Consider the following 26,006-nt stretch of genomic DNA (forward strand, 5'->3'; position numbering starts at 1 on the left):
CCCCCCCTTCCTTTCCCTCTCCCTCTCCCTCTCTCTCTGTTGCTCTGCCTTTCAAATAAATAAATACATTTTTCAAAACAAAATTCCAAACCCCTGGCCCTCAAGATCACCTGATCAGCAGTGGGGGGAGGGGGGCCCTTGGTCTTCAGTGGGAGCCAAGTCACTCATTTGCAAAGCACTCGGATTGCATGGACGGACGGGGCAAGGCGGGGTTTATTTTTCAGACAGCTCCCAGAGAACACCCTAATCCCAGGAGTGCCTATTTTTTGCACTTTAACTTGGGCCACTTCTTGGGCCCAGGCTCCTCGTGGACACCCAGCCACTTCCTGCCCAGCATCGGGTCCTCGTGCGCACCTTCAGGGCCAGTGCTCTGGCCGCACAGGGCCTCCCAAAGCTTCTGCTTAATGGTCTTGCCCAGCTCCAGGCTGTACCTCTTGGGGGTTCCCGAAGGATTCCACAGCAGGGGTTCCACCACAGCGTGGTACAGAGCCCGGTAGCCCTCGGCGGGGAGGCCGTGGATGGTCAGCATGTCCTCCGACGGCGGCAGCCTCCTCTGGGCTTCTGGAAGCAGCGCCCAGCCCTTCCAGGCTGCCGTCCGGCTGTCCCGAGGTAGCACTTGGGTGGCGGCCACATGCTCTGCATATCTGTCCTGGAGATCTTGGCGGACCTCTGCCTGTTTCTGCTTTGAACTCTCTTTACTCTGGCCAGGAAGAAAGCAGAGAAGTCAAAGCTAAAACGGGAGTAGGGACTCAGAATAATCATCTGGGATCCGTGTCCCAGAGTCTTGGTTACAGCAACGACTAACATTTGTCTAACGTGTTCCAGTCTCCTGGCTCCCTGTAGATATGCCATAGCCCTGTAAGGTCAGCGGGAGGCGGCCTTAAAAAGCAAGGCAGCTGGGGTTGGGCTTGCCCAAGAACTCACAGTTAGAAGGTTAATGACCACAGCTGTCGTCTGTTGACGGCCACGCAGGATCCTAATTATTTACTCCATGCCAAGCTGTGTTCAAAAGCCTTCTGCATGTATTAACTCATTTAATCTGCATGAAGCCCCACGAAGGAAGGGCCATAATCCCCTCTTGTACATCATAAAACCAAGGACAAAGAGATGAAACTCAAGGTTGACCTCAATTAGAGTCAAAGTTGGGATGGGAACCCTGCCAGCCTCACTCCAGGGCACACCACGAGCTGAGGAGCCGGGATTCGGGTCAGACCTCTGGCTGCCGAGGTCTCCACGTTCAAGGCCACCGTCGGGTCTCTGGGGCGTATGCACGCGTGAGCACACACTGCCCGCACCCCGGCTGCCTTTCTCACCCCCACTCTCCCTTCACCGTCAAGCTCCTCTGGTCTGTGTTTCTGAAAGCCACTTCATGTTCTGTAGAACTAGGCAGAATATAAACAGCAAGTAGCACAACCCCAAATGTGGGGTGCGCCCTGCTCTGTTGTGGGGCGCCCCTACACCCCCAGCCCATCTTTAGCCTTAGCACTTCCTGCCTTTGGGAGACAGCGCCTAAAGGTCAAGTGTACTTGACCTTGACCTTTTGCCTCTCCCTGCCCATCACATTTCCTCCACCATTGGCCAACGTCTACCTCTCCAATGCCTCCTGCAGGCCTCCTGCACCCTCGTGAACTTGGCAGCCGCTCTGCTGGCTGCTTGCTTCTGGAACGGATGGAGTTTCTTATCCTGACCCGCGGGGTGACTTTCGTCACCGAATTGTCCTTGGGCTTTAATCTCCTCCTGGGTTTCGCTTCTCCAAGCTTGCATGGTACTGGGAAGCGTTTATCTTCCAGTTGCCGCCTGAGCACCAGCTTAACCAAAGAGAATGAACTGGCAATTAGCGGGTCCTGGACAACTTCCCAGCAGGAGGCGGTACCTGGGGCTGGCGCGTTGATGTTCTGATTCGCCCAGCTGCTGGTGAGAGCTGGCGAGTCCACGTAGCAGTCCTGGAACCTCGTGTTCAGTAAGATACACTGGCGGAGCCCGTAGGTGAGGAGGCTGGGGTCTCGTCTCACGTAGACTGGATGCTAGAATTATAAGGGGGAAGAAATGACCAGTTCTCCGAGACCAGGTTGACTTTGAAGGCAAAATATCAGTATCTTTTTATGAACTATTCCTTCCACTCTGCTGTTAGACATCTTGCTATATGTCCTCTCTCCTGCTCACCAAAGCCTACTGTACTAGCAGGGAAGAGATGGTAACTGCACAAGGTCAAAGTACCATTCAGGCTCTCAAAGGACATAGCCTGCTGGGGCCAGCAGTCTGGGGTCAGGGAGGGTTCACAAGGAATGAAAGGCAACTCCCATCTGCTGGAGAGACCAGGGAATCTGGCAGAAAATGGAGGCAGGGCCATTCAAGACCTCTGTATGAGGGGTGAGTGTTGGGCACAGCCGATGCTACTTGGGACGCCTGCATCCCACATCAGAGTGCCTGGGTTCAAGTCCCAGCACAGCTCCTGACTCCAAGTTCCTGCCGGTGTGCACCCTGGGAGACAGCAGGTGATAGCTCAAATCTTTGGGTTCCTGCCACCCACATGGGAGTCCTGGATGGAGTTCCCAGCTCCCAGCTTCAGCTTGGTGCAGTCCCAGCCATTGCAAACATTTGGGGAGTGAACCAGAGGATAGCAGCTCTGTTTGTCTCTCCCTCTTTCTCCCTCTCTGCCTTTCAAATAAATTTAAAAATAAAACTTTCGCAGATGGCTTCTGTAGCTACTCCTCAACCATGCTGCAACACAGAAAAGTCCCGCCCCACCCCGACGACACTTTCTAACCACACTGTGGTGAGCCCAGAGAAGCTGCTCATATACAGCAGGGAACTGGGATATATCCTGGGATCCATAAAGGCAAAACACAACATAAATGATGCTTGGGACCACCCAAGAACCAGAGAACAATTTGAATAGTTAAGAATCGCATACTCAAAGTGACCTGTCTTTTTAAGAAATGTCGTCTATATAAAACAAAGTCACAGGGGCTGGCACTGTGGCACAGCAGGTTAGCCTGCAGCACCGGCATCCTGTATCAGCACTGGTTTGCGTCCCAGCTGCTCCACTTCCAATCCAGCTTCCTGCTAATGCGCCTGGGAGAGCAGCTGCAGATGGCCTAAGTGCTTGGGCCCCTGCACCCATGTGGGAGGCCAGAATGGAGTTCCAGGTTCCTGGCTTCAGCCTGACCCAGCCCTCAATAGGCCATCTGGAGAATGAACCAGCAATTGAAAGATTCTTTCTCTCTCTCTCTCTCTCTTTCTCTCTGTCTCTCCCTCTCTCTCTAATTCTGCCTTTCAAATAAATAAATCTTTAAAAATTAAAATTAAAAAATAAAATCACCTTACCATATTTCAGTTGCCTTAAATTTTATTTTTGCTAGCTTAGTAGGGGGAAGAAATATGTATTTTCTTTTTCCTTTCTCTTTTGCTTTGCTAGAATATTTCTAGTCACCTTTCTCTGCCGCAGTCATGTGTGGGCAAATTGCAGTTTGTTTAGATTTTGGCTCAGTGCAGGCAGTTTTGAGCCATTATCTCTAGTATTTGTGATGTCACTCTGGTTTGTGATGTGGGTGTGGGTGAGTGTTACATCAGCGGATTTTATAGTGAAATTGTGCTGGAAGAGAATTTATTTTGTTGGGCTCCTAGTCTCGGGACCTCCTGAAGTCCTCATTTCCCCCAGAAGGGCTTGCGTGGTGAACTTTGAAAATCCTAACATGCTTAGGAAACACGCTTTGCATAAAAGGCAGTGAAAGGGGCCGGCACCCTGGCATAGTGGGTAGAGCCGCTGCTTGCAGTGCCGGCATCCCATATGGGTGCCGGTTCAAGTCCTGGCAGCCCCTCTTCTTATCCAGCTCTCTGTTATGGCCTGGGAAAGCAGTAGAAGATGGCCCAAGTGCTTGGGCCCCTGCACCTGTGTGGGAGACCTGGAAGAAGCTCCTGGCTCCTGGCTTCGGATTGGCTCAGCTCTGGCCATTGCTGCCAACTGGGAAGTGAACCAGCGGATGGAAGACCTCTCTTTCTCTCCCCCTGCCTCTCCTTCTCTCTCTGTGTAACTCTGACTTTCAAGTAAATAAATAAATAAATTTAAAAAAAAAAAAAAAGGCAGTGAAATATACAGAGCAGAGCCCGGCGCTGTGGCGTAGCAGGTTAACCCTCTGCCTGCGACACTGGCATCCCCTATGAACAGAGCTTCAAGACCCTCTGCTCCACTTCTGATCCAGCTCCCTGCTAACTCGCCTGGGAAAGCAGTGGTGGTACTTGAGTCCCTGCACCCATGTGAGAGACCCGGATGGAGTTCTGCCTCCTGGTTTGGGCCTGACCTAGCTCTGGCCGTTGTGGCCATTTGGGGAGTGAATCGGTGGATGAAAGACCTCTCTCTCTCTCCCTCTCTCTCTCTCTGTAACTCTGCCTTTCAAATAAATAAATAAATCTTTAAAAACAAGACAAAAATCAGGCGTATACAGACCAGACCTGGATCCAGGTAGCGAGGTGCATCCTTCCAGGTGCCCAGGTACCCTTCTCCCTGAGCATAAAGAAGGTGCTGTTCCCGTCTCAGAGCAGCTGCCAAGGTTAGGGACCAGAAACCAAAGAACCCGTGCCTGCAGCCCTGGGCACCGCTCCTGTGCGTCTCTCCCGGGGAGACTACATGGTTTCTGGAATGCGGTTTTATTTGGCGTCCCATGGCAAATGCAGTAATGAGAGCTCTTAGCAGAGGACTGGAAACAAGAACAGAGACGCCTCTTCCTGGCAGCCCTGAGCAATGCCTCGCTCCTTATCAGGAGCCCGGTCCGTGGGCGGTGTTGGTGTTTCATCCACAAAATGCCAGCGGAGCCTCCCTCCCCAGGGCACGGAGAGGGAAACGATGGAAAAACAGAGTCGCAGTCTGGCAGGGGCTCCTGGGACCGCATGTGCTGCCCGTTGGAATCTCCGAGTGTTGTCCCTACCGTGACTCAAAGCCTGCGCGTCTACCGCACGGCGGGCCGCGGGCGGCAGCTGGCCCTACAGACACTGGGAGGGACAATGGCGCCCATTCAGTGCCCAGCCCTGGCCTCACCTCCCAAGAGGTGGGTCGGTTTTAGAGCAGGGGGTTGGACAGGCACGGTCTCTGGGAAGGGTTTGTGAGTGCCTGGAGACGGGGCAGGCAAGTGTCCTCTCAGAGCTGGCAAATCTTGGGCGAGATGGCACCAGGCTCTTGGGCCACCTGGAAGTGACCGGCTCTGCCTTTACCCTGTGAAGGGGTCCGCAATGGAGGGCCAGGGCGGGGGCTCCGCTGGCTCTCGTCTCTCCTCCTCCGCCCTGAGCTTGGCTTGCCCGCACTTTCCCACACTGCTTTCCAGACACTCATGCAGTGTATTTATTTTCCCAGACCTTTTACTCAATAACTAAGTGACGCTGCTCAGGCTCGGAGGAGCTCTTGGCTTCTTCTTCGCCTAGGACAGAAGTGTTCCTGTGGGCGGCCCTTGACACGCATCTTCAAATTCGGGCAGATTCTGCCTTTTCTTCCTTCAATGTCAACTCACTAGCATTGCATCAGGAAATGGTCGCGACATTCTTAGGAGTTTGGGTATTGCTTCCATCCCACCGTAAAGATGAAGAAAAGGAGACCTTGGCCAGCACTGTGGCTCACTAGGCTAATCCTCCGCCTGCGGCGCCGGCACCCCAGGTTCTAGTCCTGGTCGGGGTGCTGGATCCTGTCCCGGTTGCCCCTCTTCCAGTCCAGCTCTCTGCTGTGGCCAGGGAGTGCAGTGGAGGATGGCCCAAGTGCTTGGGCCCTGCACCCCATGGGAGACCAGGAGAAGCACCTGGCTCCTGCCATCGGATCAGTGTGGTGCGCCGGCCGCAGCAGCCATTGAGGGGTGAACCAACGGCAAAAGGAAGACCTTTCTCTCTGTCTCTCTCTCTCTCTCTCTCTCACTGTCCACTCTGCCTGTGAAAGAAAGGAAGAAAGAAAGAAAGAAAGAGGAAACAAAAGGAGTTCAGGAACCACACCCCAAGTCCCATAGCCTGGAGAAGACCGGATTCAACCAAAGTCCACGCTGCTCTTGCTGTGAGCCACGAACCACCCAGAATCATCGCCCTGACTTCCGGCCCCCGCCCCCGTCTGGTTCCACCATGCACCATGCCTGGGCTCGGTTCTGGTCCCCTCCTTGTGGCAAAACTTTCTCTGGGTTCAGGGGTTGATCTGCCCAAGTTGGAATCTCAGATTCATCTCTGAACAGGCAAATGGATTCAGTGTCTGAACGTCAGCTGCCTTGTGTGTGAGGCAGGGTGGTCATCGTCCCCGCCTGCGGAGTACTGCAGAGGTGAAGTAAGACAATGCCTGCAGGGCACTTGCAAGGCTCCTGGTCACAGCAAGCACTCGGAGTGTCCGGCAGTGGGCACCGGCTCAGCCCTTAAGATTCCATTCCCTGCCACCCCTGGGAAGACCCAGATTGAGTTCCAGGCTCCTGGTTTTGGCCTGATCCAACCCTGGGTGTTGAGGCACCTGAGGAGTGAACCAGCCGATGGGAGGTCGCTGGCTGGCTGGCTCCGGTTGTCTCTCTGTTTCTGGTCTGACGTGGGTATCACAGCATCTTTTCTTATGCCCTGTGTGCAGTAAATATTTGCCCGGCTGATTGACCCCACAGAATGCTGTACTTATAGGTGCTGCATTTCTCCCCAGGTTGCGGGAGTTTTCTGGAATCTTCCATGCTTTGTTGGGTAGTGAAGATCGGATAAGGAGAGTGGCTAGTCTTTAACAGGGATTGTTCCCTCCAAGGTGCATGATCAGCAAGTCGGGACCTAGTTGGTCCAGGGTCCCGACACCATGGCAAGAGGGCCAGTCCTTGAGGCAGAGAACATGGGGTCGAGACAGCAGGGCTTCCACGTTGCTGAGAGCCCTGTGCCTCGGTTTGGTTCCCACAAAAACTTTCTAGTTGGCTGAGGTCAGTCTGAGCGACCTTTATTTCCCACCATCGTTTGGAGCGCCCGCCTGCCTAACGTCTCTGCACGGCCGACCGCTCGTGCTTGGAAACACACCAGCCTTTCTCGGATGGCACGCCAAGCTGGTCCCACGGTATTTTTAGCTCCTGTAATCTTTCTTCTCTCTTTCTTTATTCCTACCTGTGCTCTCCTTCACTCCTCCCAGCTCTGAGTCCCTTTCTGGCGGCTCAGCTTAATAGAGAAGAAATTGAGCCCATTTCTGTTAGCTCTTCTCCTCCTCCCTAATGCACCCCCACCCTCTGATTTCTAGCAGGATTTAGTTGTTTCTGCTTCCCTCAGATGTTTTTGTTTTAACAGTCAAGCTGTCAACTCCCACACCCATGTGGGAACATATCTGAGGTTCGTGATGCAGAAGAAAAAAACTTGGGAGGAGACAGAATTTGAAAAGATGCCTGAACTATGAGGCAAGCTCTGAGGACCAATGATTTAGACCACATGTGCTGAGCTTGCACCAATCACGCACCAAGCACGTGAACCCACGGGGTCCTGTCTGTGCCCCCAGCACTTGTCACCTGACTCTGGAAGCAATGACTGCCCCCTCGTCCACTTCCCACCCAAGCCCTGCCCTGTGTCGGCAGCCGCACGCTGCACGGACACCCCCAGCTCAGTATGTCCAAGTGTTCTTTCCCATCCCTCACCCGCATCAGAACAAGCAAACCGCTGCTTCTCTGGATTTTTCCACAGCTAGTTGCTAAGCCAGAAACCTGGGAGACGGGATTGGTAACCATAACGTGCTGAGCCAAGCCTAAAGCTAAAGGGAAATCAGAAATACAAACCTTGTCTTTATTTAAAATGTTGATATTTTGTTCATCATGGATTTTTTGCATTCACATATTTTTTTAAGGAAGGAAGGTTTTTTTTATAGATCTATTTTGTTGGCCAGCGCCGCGGCTCAATAGGCTAATCCTCCACCTACAGCGCTGGCACCCCGGGTTATAATCCCGGTCGGGGCGCCAGATTCTGTCCCGGTTGCTCCTCTTCCTGTCCAGCTCTCTGCTGTGGCCCGGGAGTGCAGTGGAGGATGGCCCAAGTGCTTGGGCCCTGCACCTGCATGGGAGACCAGGAGGAAGCACCTGGCTCCGGGCTTCAGATCTGCGCAGTGCACCGGCCGTAGCGGCCATTTTGGGGGGTGAACCAATGGAAGGAAAACCTTAAATACAAAAAAAAAAAAAAAAAAAAAGGAAGATCTATTTTGTTTATTTGAAAGGCAGAATGACAGAGATGGGAAGACAGAGTGAAAAGACATAGCACCAGCCTCCACTTATTTTTTTTTAAATATTATTTATTTACTTATTTATTTGAAAGGCAGGATGTCAGAGAGAGGAGAGACAGATCTCCCACCCGTTGGTTTACTCCCCAAATAACTGCAACAGCCAGGTCTAGGCCAGGTTGAAGCCAGGAGCCAAGAAATCCATCCTGGTGTCCCATGTGGGTGGCAGGGGCCCAAGCACTTTGGCCATCCTCCACTCTCTTCCCAGGTGCCTTAGCAGGGAGCAGATGGAGAGCAGCCAGGACTGGAACCAGCGCGCTGATATCAAATGCTGGGATTGCAAGCGAGCAGCAGCCTCACTTCTGTGACACAATACCAGCCCTCATTTATACAGGTTGTTTTTTTTTTGTTTGTTTGTTTTTTTGGACAGGCAGAGTGGACAGTGAGAGAGAGAGACAGAGAGAAAGGTCTTCCTTTTGCCATTGGTTCACCCTCCAATGGCTGCCGCGGCTGGCGCGCTACAGCCAGCGCACCACGCTGATCCAATGGCAGGAGCCAGGTGCTTATCCTGGTCTCCCATGGGGTGCAGGGCACAAGCACTTGGGCCATCCTCCACTGCACTCCCGGGCCATAGCAGAGAGCTGGCCTGGAAGAGGGGCAACTGGGACAGAATCCAGCGCCCCGACCAGGACTAGAACCCGGTGTGCCGGTGCCGCAGGCAGAGGATTAGCCTATTGAGCCCTGGCGCCAGCCTCAGGTTTTTGTTTTTTTTTTTTTTAAATTTGTTTATTTATTTGAAAGTCAGAGTTACACAGAGAGAGGAGAGGCAGAGAAAGAGCGAGGTTTTCCATCCGCTGGTTCACTCCCCAGTTGGCCGCAATGGCGGAAGCTGCGCCGATCCAAAGCCAGGAGCCAGGACTTCTTCTGGGTCTCTCATGCAGTTCAGGGGCCCAAGGACTTGGGCCATCTTCTATTGCTTTCCCAGGCCATAGCAGAGAGATGGATTGGAAGTGGAGCAGCCAGGTCTCAAACTGGTGTCCATATGGGATGCCGGCCACTTCAGGCCAGGGCGTTAACTCGCTGCGTCACAGCACTGGCTCCCACTTATACAGTTTTTAAAATATTGCATTAAAATGCTGTTATTTGGGGCGAGCATTTAGCTGAGTGGTTAAGACAGTGGTTAGTTTTTCCAGGTCCCATACTGGAGTACCTGGGCTCAGCTCCCAGTTGTCATTTCTAAATCCAGCTCCCTGCTAACGCAGATCCTGGGAGGGGACAGTGATGGCACAAGTGACCGAGCTGCTGCCTCCCACACGGGAGACCTGGACTGTGTTCCTGGCTCCTAGGTCAACCTGGCCCAGTCCTGACCATCGTGGGCATTTGGGGAATAAACCAGTGTATTTGAGCTCGCTCTCTCTCTCTCTCTGCCACCGAAATAAATTTAAAAATTTTAAAACACTGTTATTTGAAAGACACAATTGCAGAGACAGGGGCTCCTGGCTTCAGCCTGGCCCAGCCCTGGCTGTTGCAGCCATTTGGGGAGTGAACCAGCAGATGGAAAATGGAAACTCTCTCTCTCTCTCTGTCTCTGTCTCTCTCTCTCTCTTTCTCTCTTTCTCTCTCTGCCTCTCCTTCTCTTTGTGTATAACTCTGACTTTCAAATAAATAAATATTTTAAAAAAATAACTCTTCTTACAAAATGACTTGCTCAAAAGTTACTTAGCGGCGGGACCAGGCTCCGTTCCAGGCACGCACACTTCAACACTGAGCTGAATTGCCTCTTGGTCGGGCTTCCTAACCCTGTAATGCTTGCTAAGTGGACCAGCGCTGGGAACAGGGTGAGGCAAGTGAGGCATGTGCCTCAGGCACAAAATTTATGAGAACTTAAAAAAACATAGTAAAAAATTAATTAATCAAGATAAATAAATATTATTTAAGAAGTATTTTATACGTCTAATAAATGTACAAGGAGACTTCAAGAAGCTCATGGAAAGTGGAATTAGAATATGAATATATTTTGGTGTAGACAATTTTGAAATCATATTTTATAAGTTTTTTTTTAAGATTTATCTATTTATTTGAAAGGCAGAGTTACAGAGAGGCAGAGGCAGAGAGAGAGAGACGTCTTTTAAAGCCAGGAGCCAGGAGCTCCTTCCGGTTCTCCCACATGGGTGCAAGGGCCCAAGGACTTGGACCACCTTCCGCTGCTGTCCCAGGGGCATCAGCAGGGAGCTGGATAGAAAGGGAGCAGCGGGGACTCAAACCAGCGCTCCGATATGGGATGCTGGGGTCGCAAGTGGTGGCTTAACCCGCTGTGCCACAGGCTGGTTGAGCAGGTCATTAAATCTCTGTGTTTTGGGCAGGGGGTGGGGGGATCTGGTAAGGGTGCCTCTGTCGCAGGGCTCCTGGGAGGAATACGTGCAATGTAGCCACAAACACCCTGCCCAGTGCTTGGGACAGTCCTCAGTAAGTGTTGGTTGTTGTTGTCATTAAACAGCCTGGGCCTGACTACAGAGCACAAGCGGACACACAGACAGACGCTAACATCTAGAGGCCCGGGGCAGCTGTTGGGGCCCTCACTCTTTCCATGAACTAAAGCTGCTAAATGCCCCAGGCATGGGAAGCATTGAAATGAGTACAGCAGGCCCCCTGGGGCCAGGGCCTGGTGCCACGGGCCGAGGCCACGTCACTGAGCTAAGAACCTTGAGCCCTTCAGCACGGCGACCCAGACACACTGCACCATATTTTTAGCCTCTTGTGTACTATTTCCATCACCTGTGCTGGACTTTCAGCTGGGAAAGAAAAGTGGGGGCGGGGAAGGCTGGACGGAGGCCTCTCCTGCAGCCCCTGGGGGCAAGGGCTGGCCCACTTTTCTGTTCGCACACAGGGCCGATTTCACAGATGTGGCCCCTGTGTAGTGACACAGGTCCCCATGCTTGGATGGGCCCTTTGCTTTCCTCAATATTCTATTCTTAACCACCTTGAAATCTTTTTTTTTTTTTCAAGTTTTATTTATTCAAAAAGCAGAATGACAGGGAGTGGGAGGGACAGAAATCTTCCATCCACTCCCCAAATGGCCTCAATGTTTGGGGCTTGGCCAGAAGCCTGGAACTCCGTTTGGGTCTCCCATGTGGGTCCCAGGGGCCCAAGTACTTGGGCCATCTTCTGTTGCTTTCCCAAGGGCATTAGCAGGGAACTGGGTGGGAAGCAGATCAGCCAATATTTGAATCAGAGCTCCTGTATGGGATGGGCATTGCAAGAAGTGGCTTCACCTGCTGTGCCCCAATACTGTGCCCCAATACTGGCTCCTCAGTATTCTTAATAATTGTCGATAAAGAACCCTACTTTTTAACTTCTCTCTGGGCCACGCAGGTTACACAGGTTGCTTCAAAAATTTGTGGGAGTGGCCGGCGCCTCAGCTCACTAGGCTAATCCTCTGCCTTGCGGCCCCGGCACATCGGGTTCTAGTCCCGGTCGGGGCGCCGGATTCTGTTCCGGTTGCCCCTCTTCCAGTCCAGCTCTCTGCTGTGGCCAGGGAGTGCAGTGGAGGATAGCCCAAGTGCTTGGGCCCTGCACCCCATGGAAGACCAGGAGGAGCAACTGGCTCCTGGCTTCGGATCAGCGCGGTGCACCAGCCACGGCGGCCATTGGAGGGTGAACCAATGGCAAAAGGAAGACCTTTCTCTCTGTCTCTCTCACTGTCCACTCTGCCTGTCCAAAAAAAAAAAAAAAAAAAAGTTTGTGGGAGTAGAATCAAAGGATAAGTTCACTTTGGTGCAAAGCAGTTTTAAAATCCATGCATAGGCCGGCGCCGCGGCTCACTAGGCTAATCCTCCGCCTTGCGGCGCCGGCACACCGGGTTCTAGTCCTGGTCGGGGCACCGATCCTGTCCCAGTTGCCCCTCTTCCAGGCCAGCTCTCTGCTGTGGCCAGGGAGTGCAGTGGAGGATGGCCCAAGTCGTTGGGCCCTGCACCCCATGGGAGACCAGGATAAGCACCTGGCTCCTGCCATCGGAACAGCACGGTGCGCTGGCCGCAGCGCGCCTACCGCGGCGGCCATTGGAGGGTGAACCAACGGCAAAAGGAAGACCTTTCTCTCTGTCTCTCTCTCTCTCACTGTCCACTCTGCCTGTCAAAAATAAAAAAAAATAATAAAATAAATAAAAAAAAAATCCATGCATAGTTCTTCATCATGTGCATTTCCATTGGAGGGCTCTCATAGGCATGGTTTTCATAATTTTTGCACCAAAATAAACATACCTTGAAATTCTCTTTTCCACGAATTTTTGGAAGTATCCTCTTTTTTTTTTTGACAGGCAGAGTGGACAGTGTGAGAGAGAGAGAAAGGTCTTCCTTTTTGCCGTTGGTTCACCCTCCAATGGCTGCTGCAGCCGGCGCATTGCGCTGATCTGAAGCCAGGAGCCAGGTGCTTTTCCTGGTCTCCCATGCGGGTGCAGGGCCTAAACACTTGGGCCATCCTCCACTGCCTTCCCGGGCCATAGCAGAGAGCTGGCCTGGAAGAGGGGCAACCGGGATAGAATCCAGCGCCTCAACTGGGACTAGAACCCAGTGTGCCGGCGCTGCAAGGCAAAGGATTAGCCTGTTGAGCCACTGCGCCGGCCTAAGTATCCTCTTACAGGCAGTGCTGGTTGTACCTGAGGGAGAGGGAGACACAGGAAGGGGCTGACGCCGTCTAGCTGGGGACCCTTCCTGCGTGGGTAGGCCAGTCTGAAGCCCAGGTGTGGCCAAATAAACCCTGTTGGGAAACTCCTTATGCCCCTTGGTATTTCTCCTGTGAAACCAGAATGAGATGCGGAAAAAGCCTTTAACCTGAAAGAAGCGGATCCTGCCCAGCCACACAACTACCCCAGCATCCTATCCAAAGGGGTTCCACAACCCTCTCTGTGCACGCCGTTTTCTGGTCTCTGAGACTTGTGTGTGTGTTTTCCCTTGTTGCTTGCACTGAATGCCAGTTCCAGGAGGCGTGGGCCTGTCTCGTTGGGAGCGGCGATCTCAGCGCCCGACGCGTTCCTGGCCAAATATTTGCCGAATGGAGGAAGGCTCGCCTTCCTCCGCCCTTGGCTTTGTCGCTGGGGGTTCCCTCTCCGTGCATTCTCTTCGACGGCAAGACATGCTGGAGAGACCGGGGTGGGGTGGGGGGGCGCGGATGGGGGTGCGGTGGGGGGAGCAGAGGCTCCAAACCGTGGGGAAGGGACAGGCCGGATGGCACGTGGAGGATGTGTGTCCCCCAAGAAGGAGGCGTGGCAGGCTGGCTAGGGGCGGAGAGGGCCCCTAGACTCCAATAAGAAGCCCAGAGGATTCTTGAACTTGGGAATGACCATGCAAACAAATGATTGAATTTGCCGGGTCGTGTGGGTGGGGGTCTGGCCTTGGGAGCAGCTGGGGTGGGGGACGGGGCCGCTGAGGGGAACGCCGGCTCGGGGACCGGCGAGGGGCGTTCAGGGGCAGGTGTACCCAGGACAGGCCGCGGCTCTGGGCGCGGCGAGTCGGCACACGAGGGCAGCCGTTCCCGCCGCCGCCGAGCCGCGCGCAGGCCCGCACTTGCAAGCCCGGGACCGGGGACTTGAAAGCGCCGGGCGCACCGCCCAGACCTGTCCCGCTGGGCGTCACCGCTGCGCTTTCGGCGGGAGCCGTAGGAAAATCCCCCTCTCGCCTGGGGGGCCGGGGGAGGCGCGGGGGCGGAGGGAGGCCACCGGCAGACTCCGGGTGCGGCTGGGGAAGATCTGGAGCGGCCGAAGAAGACCTGCCACACGGGGGCCGGGTGTCCCAGGACGCCGCGCGCAGCCTGTGCCCCAGCACGGTCCCACCCAGCCCTGCAAGCTCCCGGCCTGCCTCATCTTTTCTGATTCCTAGTGTGCACACGGCCGAGGCTCCGATCCGGAAACCTGCCCTGACTGCACAAGGATGGATGTTCGCTGGGGTTTGGAACCGCGGCTCAGGACGCTGCTTCCTCCCCAAAGGGGCGCGCGTAAAAGTCTCCATGCAAGCGCTCTGGGGGAGCCGCTGCCTTCATCGCCCCCTAGACACCCGCCCGCAGTCCTGCAGCTGTCCGAGTGGCATATGAGACCTCACAGACTGACACCAAAGCATCCATTTTTCAAATCACCCCAATGGGCCAAGCGAGGACAAGCGGTTTGCAAACTGCTGTTCTTTTACCGCTGTAGAGGAGCCCGTGCGTGGTTACGGCCCGTGGGAAGGTGGAGCGGGGGTCACTGGGCGCCCGGCCCGCGGGCGGACTCGGAGGCAGGGCCCCGGACCGCGCCCCGCACCTGCTGGCCCCGCCCGCCTTGCGCCGATAAACGAGGCAGCCCGCCCCGCGGGTCAGGTGAGGGGGTAATGGGCGTGGCCTGGTGCTTGAGTGGCAGGCGCGGCGTGCGCTCGGGATGCGGCGTGCGTGCGTACAGGCTCCGCCCCCCGGGCCTCGCCGCGCAGCCGGGCGGGCCCCCGGCTCGCCGGGGCGGTGGCGGCGCTGAGGAAGGCGGGCCGGGGCGGGGCGGCCGAGCGGCCGGGGCGGGGCCACATTCGAGCCCCGCGTCCCGCTCCCATGGCCGCCCCCGGCTCCCCGCGCTGCCCCTTCTCCCCCGGGCCGCGCCCCGGGGCCCCGCACTGACGGCCCATGGCGCCGCCCGCCGCCCGCCTCGCCCTGCTCTCCGCCGCCGCGCTCACGCTGGCGGCCCGGCCCGCGCCCAGCCCCGGTCTCGGCCCCGGACCCGGTGAGTGAGCGACCCCCGGCGCCCGTTCCGCGAGCCGGCTCGCTGGGGTAGCCCGTTCCCTCCCGCCTCGGCACCCCTTTCCCAGGCCCCTCGGCGACGCCCCGGGGCCCGCGGGTGTCCTCCGCCTCAGGACTTCTCAGCGACGCCCCTAGGCCGGGACGCTGCCGCAGTGCCTTCGGGAACCCCTGCCCTCGTCCGTCAGCGACGCCCCCACCCCGGGCGGAGCCGTCTCCTCTGTTTCAGGACCCGGGGCCCCGCCGCCCAAGTGCCTCAGTCTGCCCCCGGGCGGGCCCCCCTGCACCCCAGTACCTCCTGGGATCCCCAAGTCTCTCGGAGGCTGCCCCCGGGCCGGCCCCCTGCACCCCAGTACCTCCTGGGATCCCCAAGTCTCTGGGAGGCTGCCCCCGGGCCGCCCCCCTGCACCCCAGTACCTCCTGGGATCCCCAAGTCTCTGGGAGGCTGCCCCCGGGCCGGCCCCCTGCACCCCAGTACCTCCTGGGATCCCCAAGTCACTCAGACTGTCCCTGGGCCGGCCCCCCTGCACCCCAGTACCTCCTGGGATCCCCAAGTCTCTGGGAGGCTGCCCCCGGGCCGGACGCCCCCTGCAGCCCGGTACCTGCGAGGATCCCGTCCCGGAGTCTCAGCGACAGGCCTCTGGCTGGGACGGCTCCCCCACATCAGGATGCCGCACCCCTTTCCCCCAAAACCCCCCAGCGACACCCGCCTCGGGCCGGGACCCCTCCTCCTGCCTACCCCGGTGGACCCAGGCGCCTCCCCGCTGGAGCGGCCATCCAACCCCTCTCTCCGCCTGGGTCCCCGCGGAGCCCACTCGCCCCACACCTAGCTTCTGCCTCTGGTGGAGCGACTCGTCCGCCCCGCTGGGGTCAGGTCCGGTCCTCGGACGACCTGCTGTGCCCGGCCAGGACGCCCCCTCCCTGCCCCCCCCCCGGGGGGGGGGCTGCTTTGAACTTGCCCGTGACTCGGGTTATGGCTCAGTGGGGAGAATGGGAGGGAAACTTCCCCGCTACAGAGCTCCTGCCGAGAGTGCAGGCGGAGCCCCCTGGCTCGGGTAACCCCATACTTTAGAGAGGTCGCCTGCTCCCCAGGCAACGCCAGGTCTTCCCTAGGTGGAGGAGCCCTGGCTGCGGCTGAGAGATGGGACTTCGCTTCTCCACACAGCTTTCCTCGCGCGGTAGATGCCTTCCAAGTTGACGAGCGAGCAGCAGGCTGTTCCCTGGTGGGGCTGGGTTTCTGTGCAGCTTGCTTGGAGGCTGCGCGTCATAGACCTTTGTGAAAGGCATGGGAAGGGTTCATTACCTCTGTCACCAGAGTGGGAAAACCGGACCCAGAGTCACAGCCGGGACTTTGCTGGTGGCAGGGAACTCAGCTGCTGTGTTTACTCATCCCCTTGGATTAGTGAAAAGGCTTGGACTTGCTGTGGGGCCCTTACCGTGTGACACTGGCTGTGCCTCCAGTTCCCCGAGCCTCAGTCACGTTTGGGAAGGGGGGAGGGGGAGTAACGATAACTCCTTCGCGGGATGCTGGGAAGAGAACACGATACACTGCAGGTAACACATGGCATGCAGCGGAAGCAGTCAATAAACATATTTTAATAATCCCTTTTATAGTGCTTCACAGCTCATCAAGTGCTAAGACACCTCATTTGCCCCCGGTCTGCTCTGAGCTTCCCGTGCGGTTAATCCCCACAAAAGGCAAAGCCTGGCGTTAGATCAGTAGAACGGGGTCTCCAAGTGCGTAAACCTGAGGCGCTCAGTAAGTGGTTTCGGAGTGTTCACTGCCTTCGGAGGGACTCCTACAATGTGATCACTGCTACTGTCTGCCATGTGAGGAGGGAGAGAGGGACATTCTCAGAGCCAGGATATGTCAACAGAACCGTCACCTAGTAACCCCTTAGCTCCAGTTTGCCATCTGCGTGTTCAGGATTTCATGTCCTCTACAGAGAGGCGGGGAGGGGTGGAAACAGTCTGGGTCCCCTCCTGCAAAGGGCAGGGGTGAGCTGCCGTGTGCTCACGCTTGTTGGCAGGTGCAGTCCTTCTCCCAGGTGCTTTGCTTTGCAAGGGTCCGATGCAGCAGCATTGGGTGTGGTTTTTATCAGGAGTCTGGGGTAGGGGCAAATAAATAACTATAGTGAAATGATTTATGATAAGTGACAGTCCTCAGACACAGGTGCTTCTAGTCCCAGAAGCAGTTTGGGGAAGATACCATACAGTCATCAGCATCACTTCCTGTTGAGAAACTGCTCGTTTTTAAAATCCTTTCCGATAAAAAAACACGTTTTCTTTGAGGATATGCCAAGCTTACCGTTTCTACATTTCGTGATACTGTAATTTTCTCTAAAATTTTGTGGATGGAAAAAATTATTTCAATACTTATATTCTGCACAATTTTGTAATATTTAAATTACTGGTGGTTTGCATTTTTGAATGCTGACTTTATAAACACAGTTAGCTCATTCCCCATCAATGCTACTTCTAATTACAGTGTAGCTAACCCCAAATGATCCTCCTTTCTTCTCCCCCATTCTTTCTTAGAGATTCTCTCTCTTCTTTCACAACTGATAAGAAGGAAGATACAGGTTAATGGAAGCCAGAGGAAGGCAGCCAGGGTGCTGGGGCCGTGGGCTTCAGAGTGGGCTCCTGGCATGGGGCACAGGTGGAAGCGGGGACGTTTCGTGGGTGTTTTTCTGAGTTTGGGAGCTCTCAGGCATGTGTCGACGGTTTCTCTGCTCAGGTTATATAAATCTAAGCTGATGCTCATTCTTTTCTAACTCTTCGTCTGGAATGTGTCCTATCAGCCCAGAGCATGTCCTGCCATAAAACCCGTGAGTTGGGTGAACATTAAGACATCAACAGAGGGCTGCCTCTCTTGGGACTTGCTTAATGCTCATAGAATTCCCTGTAGGAGCCTGGGGGCTGAGATAGTGAGGGAGTGGAAGCAGATCCCCACACATGCCAGTTACCAAAGGGCTCCGCTCGCTCGGGGTGTTTTAAGAAACTCCATTTTGACCTGATGTCAAGGAACTCTGGTCCTTTCGTGAACATTTGTCTCAGTCTCTGGACAAACTATTTAAATGTTAGAGAGATGCAGTGAACACTTTTCTATGTCTTAAAACAAGAAAGGGTTTCATTTAGGTTCACTGCCAATAAACAGCAATTTGGTTCATTCTATAGATCTTATTGAAACACTGGTGGTTTAGCATAGTGCGACTAACAGCCATAAACAATTAAGATAAAATATATTACTTTAAAATAGCTTCACAATATACAGATTAGAAACTTCTGGTGATGGGGCCATATACCATCTTTAGAACTGGGAAGGCTGGAATGCCACCCGCAGCTCTAGGTCCGGTGTGGACACACATTGTTCGTGAAGGGTGAGACAGTAAGTAACTGGGGCCTGGTGAACCACATACTGTCTGCTGCAGCTACGCAGCTTCATAGGACAAAAACAGACAAAACGGAAATGAACAGGTGTGGTTGTGTTCCAGTAAAACACTATGGATACTGAAATTTGAATTTCACATTTTTTTCTGTGTCACAAAATATTATCATTTCAAAATTTTAAAAGTTGAAAACCCAGTCTTAGCTTGCAGGTCCACAGGCTGTACTTCGCCAAGTCTTGCACTAGTTCCATGTCTATTGATCTTTTTTTTTTTTTCAATGTTCAGTGGTCTGGAGAAGGTGATATGGAGGCTTGATTTTGGTAAATGATAATCTTTTATCATTTATTGTTAACTGACATCAAACAGGAAAAAAGGTGAAATGGTAAATTTTATGTTATATTCTAGCAGAAAGAGGTATGTATGAAGAAAAGTTCAGGCATATACATGTGGGTCTTTAATATGACTTTTTAAAAAAATGGCTTTAAAGAGAGATTCGTTGGGTTCAGAAGACACAGCCTACCTTGTTTCGTTCAGCTAGACCTGCAGTTGTAGCTAACCATGGAGCGACCTGTTTCTCAGAGGAAAGCCCAGGCAGCAGGTGGCACCAACCCTGAGACATAGAAAAACAGCGAGAAGGGGAAAAAGAAGGAAACAGACCTCTGCCACTTTGCTAAGCAGTTAACTTTTATTTCCATAGCAGGACTGTTGTATTTAAAGTCTTAAAGGCAAAAAAACAACCCAGCAATGTGCTTAGCATGGCCGGTTATGTTGCTTTAATTAAAACATTTTTTGAAAAAGCAAAATGAAACATTCAAACATACCAAGTTGATTGTGTTTGTCCTGCGGGACAGTTAATGCAAAACACTTGAGAGAGGCCGGAAGTTTGGATCTGTAGCTTTTGCCTGGGTTTTTGCAGAGTCAGGCCAACACAGAAGGAAGTTGGTGTGTCCCTTGGCAAACCAACCATGCACGTTTTGAGGTGAGATCCCCAGCACCAGGATACCCCCTTGGCAGGTTTAGTTCCTTGCGTGTTCAGCGTGACCTTGAGAGACAGCTGGAACCTGGACGTGTTCCTCGAGGGGGAGGGGGAGCGGTTTCGGGTCCCTGTTTCTTCTCCCTCTCCTGCCCTCATTGCCTTCCTCCGGGGCCGGCAGTGCTTCTTCAGCCTCTGAGACACTGGATTCCGACTGAACAGGAGAAGGCAAGAGACCATTGTAGAGATGTCAGATGGGTGTGCCGATGCCTCGCAAATTGCCGCTCTGCAGAAATGTGCCTTTTCCTGCTCTCAGGGAGTCCTCCACCACACACACACACACACCCTTTATTTTAAATCTTCTTTCTAGGTAAACACCTCCCTAGCCTGGACTTGTACCAGACTGAAGAGGAATGAAGAGCCGGGCGCTAGGAAGCACCTTGGCAGACAAAAGATTTCAGGCCACCTCACAGGCAGAGTTGCTCCTCTCCCTCCCAGTTATACAAGAGGACCCTCCCTGGGCTGCCCCTCTGCTGGGCCCAGCTTCTAGTTTCCCTTGCCACGGATTTAATCCCTGGCAAGTAGCCAGGGCATTAAACTTTTATTGTTCAATTTACCACAAGGGCGGGGCCCTGCTCCTAGTGGGCTGAGGAGGCTGCAGCCGCTTCCAAACCAAGTGTCACACCACATTAGCAACTGCGCACTCTGAGGGCGGCATTGCTTTCAGTTTGGTTAGGTTTTTGGTGAGAACCAGAACAGCGTACTCACACTCAAAGTTTGAAAGCCAGGACATTGTGCGAACGGCATAGGCGGCTTTTAAAGACGACGCCTAACAGTTGACGCTGTCAGCACGTTCTGCTGACTCGCCTGGTGTCTTAGCACCATGCACCTTCCTGAGTGCCCCGAAGTCAGATGGAAACATGGCGGCCAAGTGGATCTCCTCTGGAATAGCAGGGACTGCTGGCCAATCCCAGCACAGTATGGAAATTACTTGCTGCTGTTCAATCTATAAAAATTCATCTTCAAAGAAAATTATTGGGCTGGTAAAAATATTTTTAATAATGACCACAGAAGCCATATTTGTTTTCCTTTGATGTTCTTCCGAAGACTCTTCTGGTTCTAATCATATTGTTCCCACATAAAATACAGTGGAAATCTACAATAATAAAATCCCTATCCCTCCGTCTATGGGGAAACAAACAGGATGGGGACTGTCTTTGTAAGGGGCTTTCCCCTGCCCTCTCCCCAGACTCAAAGCCTCTATTACTGGTGGGTGTTTTGGCATCAGTTAAGGGCCTTCAATCCTTCCCTTCCTCCATGTTTTGCTCTTTCATTAAAGTGTTTCTGTTGTCTAATTATATCCTTTCAATCAAATTAGAGACTACAGCATCTGGTGAGGGCCCTAACTGCTGCCATCTGCACCTCGCACACGCAGGCCTCTTCAGCTGAGAATCAGCTTCCAAATGGCAGGAAGAAATTTGGAAAAAGTTTAGTTGGAGGAGAGTTTGACTTAAAAGGCACATCTTCAAAGGCTGGGTGCGACGCCCTGCTCGCTGTGATGTGTGCACGGCCGTACCGAGCGTCACTGGCTCGCTTCACCGAGACTTCTCCAGCGATTCTGGCTGAAGAAGCTGTCTCAGCTGAAATGATCAGGCCTTCTCCTCCCTGTTGTGGGCTTGCAGGGGCCCAGGCAGAGCTGAGAATGTCTCTCTTGAGAGCAATCTTTTGTTATGTGACCGCTGGTTAATGGACGTGACACTTTTCTGTTTATTTGACCATTTCTTCTAACCCAGTGATTTCAACTGGAGGAGATTTCGCCCCCAAGGGATATTTTGCAATACTTGGAGGCATTTTTTTCACCATCTCAGCTGAGGGCGGACTGCTGGCATGAAGCAGGTAGAAGCCAGGGATGCCGCTGAGCGTGCCAGAAGGCCCGGGCTTGTCCTGGAGGTCCGCGGCATGCAGGCTGAGACACTCTGTCCTGACCGTGTCATTCTCTTGTCCTGCGTGCAGTTTTCACTCCTGGGAAAGCAGGTTCTCCGCCGTCCACGTCCAAACTCCGTGTTTCTGAGAGCAGCGTTGGGGAAACTTGAGTGGAGTGAGGCGGCCTGTGAGTCACTGTCTTTCCACTCCCACCCAATTGCATTTGAGTCTCAGATAGACCCCAAAGCAGTGTTTCAGGAAATTTCAATTCACCTGCATTTTTTTTTCTTTTTGACAGGCAGAGTGGATAGTAAGAGAGAGAGACAGAGAGAAAGGTCTTCCTTTGCCGTTGGTTCACCCTCCAATGGTCGCTGCGGCCGGCGCATCGCGCTGATCCGAAGCCAGGAGCCAGGTGCTTCTCCTGGTCTCCCATGCGGGTGCAGGGCCCAAGCACTTGGGCCATCCTCCACTGCCTTCCCGGGCCACAGCAGAGAGCTGGCCTGGAAGGGGGGCAACCGGGACAGAATCCGGTGCCTCGACCGAGGCTAGAACCCGGTGTGCCGGCGCCGCAAGGCGGAGGATTAGCCTGTTAAGCCACGGCGCCGGCCCTTTTTTTTTTTATTTGCTAAATCTGGCTACCCTATTCCAGATCCACAAAACACCACGTGAAACTTCACAACCAAAATGAACCTGTGGGCCATCATCTGCCCTTACTTCTGTTGCTGGGTGGCGAGAGAGGACAGCACTGCCAGGGCCTGCCTGTTCATAAGCTGGTGCTGCATGGAGTCCTTCCTTCCGCGTGAAGCTGGCTCCCTCTTGGAGCTTCTGACAGCTGTCTCTTGAGTCATATTTGTATGCTGGGACCAGTTACCAAGGGCTTATCAAATGCCTGCTGTGTGCCCAGTGTCTCTGATCAGGAGTCACCCTGTGCCCGTTCACAGGAAACCTCGGCTTCTGTGCTTCAGGCTTCTCTTCGAAGACGTGCTCTAGAGACAGGAGCTCCCGGATCAGCTGAGGAAGCTGGGAAGTGCGGAGTCCACTCTCCGCAGAGCACTGGCCGCCCCGCCACAGTCAGCGGTGTGAATCTTGTCCAGAAGCTGGACTGCTTCCGGGTCTGATGGAGCGCTTCAGATAGGGCCGAATAGGACTGTGTGAGAGATAATGGAAAAGGGTGTCGATTCGAGCAAGGTGTGCTCCAAACAAACTCAGAATCTAAAAATGTATATTTGTTAAAAAGGGAACGGATTATTGCTCCATTAGCCCATCATCAATGTCAATGATTTCCTTTAAATAGCGGAGTCCCGTGGTTTAAGTAGCCAAGATTTTACTCTGAGACACTCAGTTTCCATAAACATTCCGGGAACCTCTCATAGGTCGTTGCTAGGTCTCAGCCCTGAGGCTGGCCTAGAAGCCGAGGCACTCTGAATGTGTCTGTAGTGGGTACGTTTCCAGTTCCCCACTCACCTGCTTCCCTCATTCAGCAGACGTTTGTCAGGTGCCTTCTGTGTGTGGTCTGTAATAGCTGAGCATGCGAAGATGAGTAAGACGTTCGAGAAGCCCATGGGCTGCTGGAAACAGGACCAGGTGCTTTTTCAGCAATTACCGTAGATGAGTTGTGGCAGCAGGTGCTGTGGGACTTGTTTTGGATCTCTGATTTTTTTTTTTTAAAGATTTATTTATCACTTATTTGAAAGGCAGAGTTACAGAGAGGCAGAGACAGAGAGAGAGAGAGAGAGAGAGAGAGAGAGAAGTCTTCCATCCACTGGTTCACTCCCCAAATGGCTGCAACAGCAAGAGCTGGGTTGATCTAAAACGAGGAGCCAGGAGCTTCTTCTGGGTCTTCCACATGGGTACAGGGGCCCAAGGACTTGGGCCATCTTCTACTGCTTTCCCAGGCCATAGCAGAGAGCTGGATCAGAAGTGCAGCAGCTGGGACTCAAACTGGTGCCCACATGGGATGCCGGCACCGCAGGCAGCAGCTTTACTCACTAAGTCATAGCACCGGCACCTGGATCTCTGATCTCTACCAGGGTCTTCAGGTTAAGTGTTCTTTTATTTTTTCCTTAAACATTTATTTATTTATTTATTTGAAATACAGAGTTACTGGAGCAGGGGAAACAGAAACACAGAGAGAGAGAGAGAAGAGAGAGAATGAATCTTTGACTCACTGGTTCACTCCCCAAATGACAGCAACACATGGAGCTGGGCTGATCCGGAGCCAGGAACTTCTTCCAGGTCCGCCACAAGGGTGCAGAGACCCAAGGACTTGGGCTTTGTACTGCTTTCTCAGGCGTATTAACAGGGAGCTGGACCAGGAGTAGAGTAGCCAGGACTCGAACCAGCACCTACATGGGATATGGCTTTATCCTTTATGCCACAGCACTAGCCCCTAGGTTAAGCATTCCTAATCTGAAAATCCAAAACCCAAAACACTTTGAGCAATGACATGACACCTGAATTCATGTGACAATTCACAGTCAAAACATAGGCACTGGACAGGCATTGTGAATTGGGTTCAGCTGCCCCATAGCAGAATGCTGGCTTGAGTTCCGGCTCCTCTGCTTCTGATCCAGCTTCCTGCTAACGCTTCTGGGAAGGTGGTGGATGATGGCCCAAGTGCTGGGCTCCCTGCCGCCCATGTGGGAGAACTGGATGGAGTTCCAGGCTCCTGGCTTCAGCTTAACCAGTCCTGGCTGTTGCAGGCATTTGGGGAGTGAGCCAGCAGAAAAGGATCTATCTCTTTCTCTCTCTCACTCTGCCTTTCAAAAAAAAAACACCTTTGAAAAGTAAAAAGTATGCAAAATATATAAATAAAATTACCTTCAGGTTATATGTGTAAGGTATAAATGAAAAATAAATTAGTTTTTTTTTTTTTTTTTTGACAGGCAGAGTGGACAGTGAGAGAGAGACAGAGAGAAAGGTCTTCCTTTACCGTTGGTCCACCCCCCAAAGGCCGCTGCGGCCTGCGCACTGCGCTGATCCAAAGCCAGGAGCCAGGTGCTTCTCCCGGTCTCCCATGCGGGTGCAGGGCCCAAGCACTTGGGCCATCCTCCACTGCCCTCCCGGGCCACAGCAGAGAGCTGGCCTGGAAGAGGGGCAACCGGGACAGAATCCGGCGTCCGACTGGGACTAGAACCGGGGGTGCCGGCGCCGCAGGCAATAAATTAGTTTTGTACTTAGGCTTGAGTGCTCTTCCCAAGATATCTCATTATGTATATGCTGATAGGCTAAAATCTAAAAAAAATATGAAATTTGAATCACTTCTGATCCCAAGCATTTTGGATAAGGGATACTCGATTTGTGGTACCATCTCTTCCGTACCCATAGCTTTCAAATGGTTCTCTACCTTTTATCTTGCTTTTTGTTTTCTTTAGTTCTTCCCTTTTTTGCCTCTTTTTTTTTTAAGGTTTATTTATTTATTTAAAAGAGTTATGGAGAGAGAGGAGAGGCAGAGAGAGAAAGAGGTCTTCCATTTAATAGTTCACTCCCCAGATGGCCGCAACAGCCGGAGCTGTGCCGATCCGAAGCCAGGAGCCAGGAGCTTCTTCCAGGTCTCCCACGTGAGTGCAGGGGCCCAAGGACTTGGGCCATCCTCCACTGCTTTCCCAGGCCATAGCAGAGAGCTGGATCGGAAGTGGAGCAGCCGGGTGTTGAACTTGGGATGCTTGCACTTCAGGCCAGGGCGTTAACTCGCTGCGCCACAGCACCGGCCCCGTCTTTAGTTCTAACTTATAATAAACTGAGGTATACCCTTCAGAAAGCTGGACTTGGAGCTTTCAAGTATTTCATCCATCCTGTGTCCTAATCTGGAAACTTTGTAGTGTGCAATTCTAGTTCAAGATTGAGGTGGATATTTATAAATGAATATCTAAAGTAGATCTATTTGTACTTATTATGTCCAAACACTTGACGTTGGCAGAGCATGACTGAATATGTTCTGTTCTTTCTGATGGTAAAGTCCATCCAGGTGCTTTGGTTAATGATGAAATGTTTTTTCTTAGCATTCTATTGAGCTGGTGTCTTCTAACCGGCTGAGTCTGTTCCTTAACAGAGTTGTGGCTTAATCTCTCAGTATATGTTATAGAGCTAGATGCTGATAGGTTAACGATTTTTTTTTTTTTTTGACAGAATCATAGAAGTGAGAGAGAGAGAGACAGAGAGAAAGGTTTTCCTTCCGTTGGTTCACTCCCCAAATGGCCACAATGGCCGGCGCTGTGCCGATCCCAAGCCAGGAGCCAGGTGCTTCCCCCTGGTCTCCCATGCGGGTGCAGGCGCCCAAGCACTGGGGCCATCCTCCACTGCCTTCCCGGGCCACAGCAGAGAGCTGGACTGGAAGAGGAGCAACTGGGACTAGAACCCGGCACCCATATGGGATGCCAGTGCCGCAGGCAGAGGATTAGCCTAGTGGGCCACGGCGCCGGCCCCCGGTCTTTTTTTTTTTTTTTAAGATTTATTTATTATTTTATTTATTTGAATGACAGAGTTACAGAGTGGTAGAGACCGAAAGACAGGGATCTTCCATCCACTGGTTCACTCCCCAAATGGCTGCAATGGCCAGAGCTGCACCGATCCGAAGCCAGGAGCCAGGAGCTCCTTCCAGGTCTCCCACATGGGTGTAGGGGCCCAAGCACTTGGACCATCTTCTGCTGCTTTTGCAGGCCATAGCAGAGAGCTGGATCAGAAGGGGAGTAGCTGGGACTAGAACCATAATGGGGTGCTGGTGCTTCAGGCCAGGGCTTTAACCCGCTGTGCCACAGCGCTGGCCCCTAATGATCCTTTATCTCAAAAACTATCTTTTTGT

The 26,006-nt window shown here is 53.2% G+C and overlaps 2 protein-coding genes across 3 annotated transcripts in view; one reads left to right on the forward strand and one right to left on the reverse strand.

Moving 5' to 3' along the window:
• Positions 1 to 259: 259 nt before the first annotated feature.
• On the reverse strand, positions 260 to 14,811 carry C23H22orf31 (chromosome 23 C22orf31 homolog). The gene is made up of 5 exons (XM_062182322.1): positions 14,596 to 14,811; positions 13,648 to 13,846; positions 13,134 to 13,306; positions 1,590 to 2,024; positions 260 to 700 (listed from the first exon to the last, which is right to left on the reverse strand). Exons 1-5 carry the CDS (start codon positions 14,809 to 14,811, stop codon positions 260 to 262), a joined length of 1,464 nt encoding a protein of 487 aa, XP_062038306.1.
• The window catches only part of KREMEN1 (kringle containing transmembrane protein 1), a 65,089-nt gene continuing 53,877 nt past the window's right edge, over positions 14,795 to 26,006 (forward strand). For both annotated transcript variants that reach the window (XM_062182139.1, XM_062182140.1), the window contains exon 1: positions 14,795 to 14,906. In XM_062182139.1, the coding sequence (XP_062038123.1) occupies positions 14,810 to 14,906 (97 nt within the window). In that variant the 5' untranslated portion in view covers positions 14,795 to 14,809. The remainder of the gene's footprint in view (positions 14,907 to 26,006) is intronic.

The sequence above is a fragment of the Lepus europaeus genome, chromosome 23 (genome assembly GCF_033115175.1).
Source record: "Lepus europaeus isolate LE1 chromosome 23, mLepTim1.pri, whole genome shotgun sequence".
NCBI lineage: Eukaryota > Metazoa > Chordata > Mammalia > Lagomorpha > Leporidae > Lepus > Lepus europaeus.

Bases quoted from the DNA above. Each gene is read 5' to 3' on its own strand.
- C23H22orf31 (XM_062182322.1), bottom strand. From the start codon at position 14,811: ATGGGCCGTCAGTGCGGGGCCCCGGGGCGCGGCCCGGGGGAGAAGGGG. The intron at 13,847-14,595 runs GTACGCACGCAC...CCGGCCCCCCAG, and splicing joins AGGCCCGGGGGGCGGAGCCT to GCGAGAGGGGGATTTTCCTA. The intron at 2,025-13,133 runs GCAAGCAACAAG...TTATAATTCTAG, and splicing joins TCCTGGAACTGGCATTCAGT to CATCCAGTCTACGTGAGACG.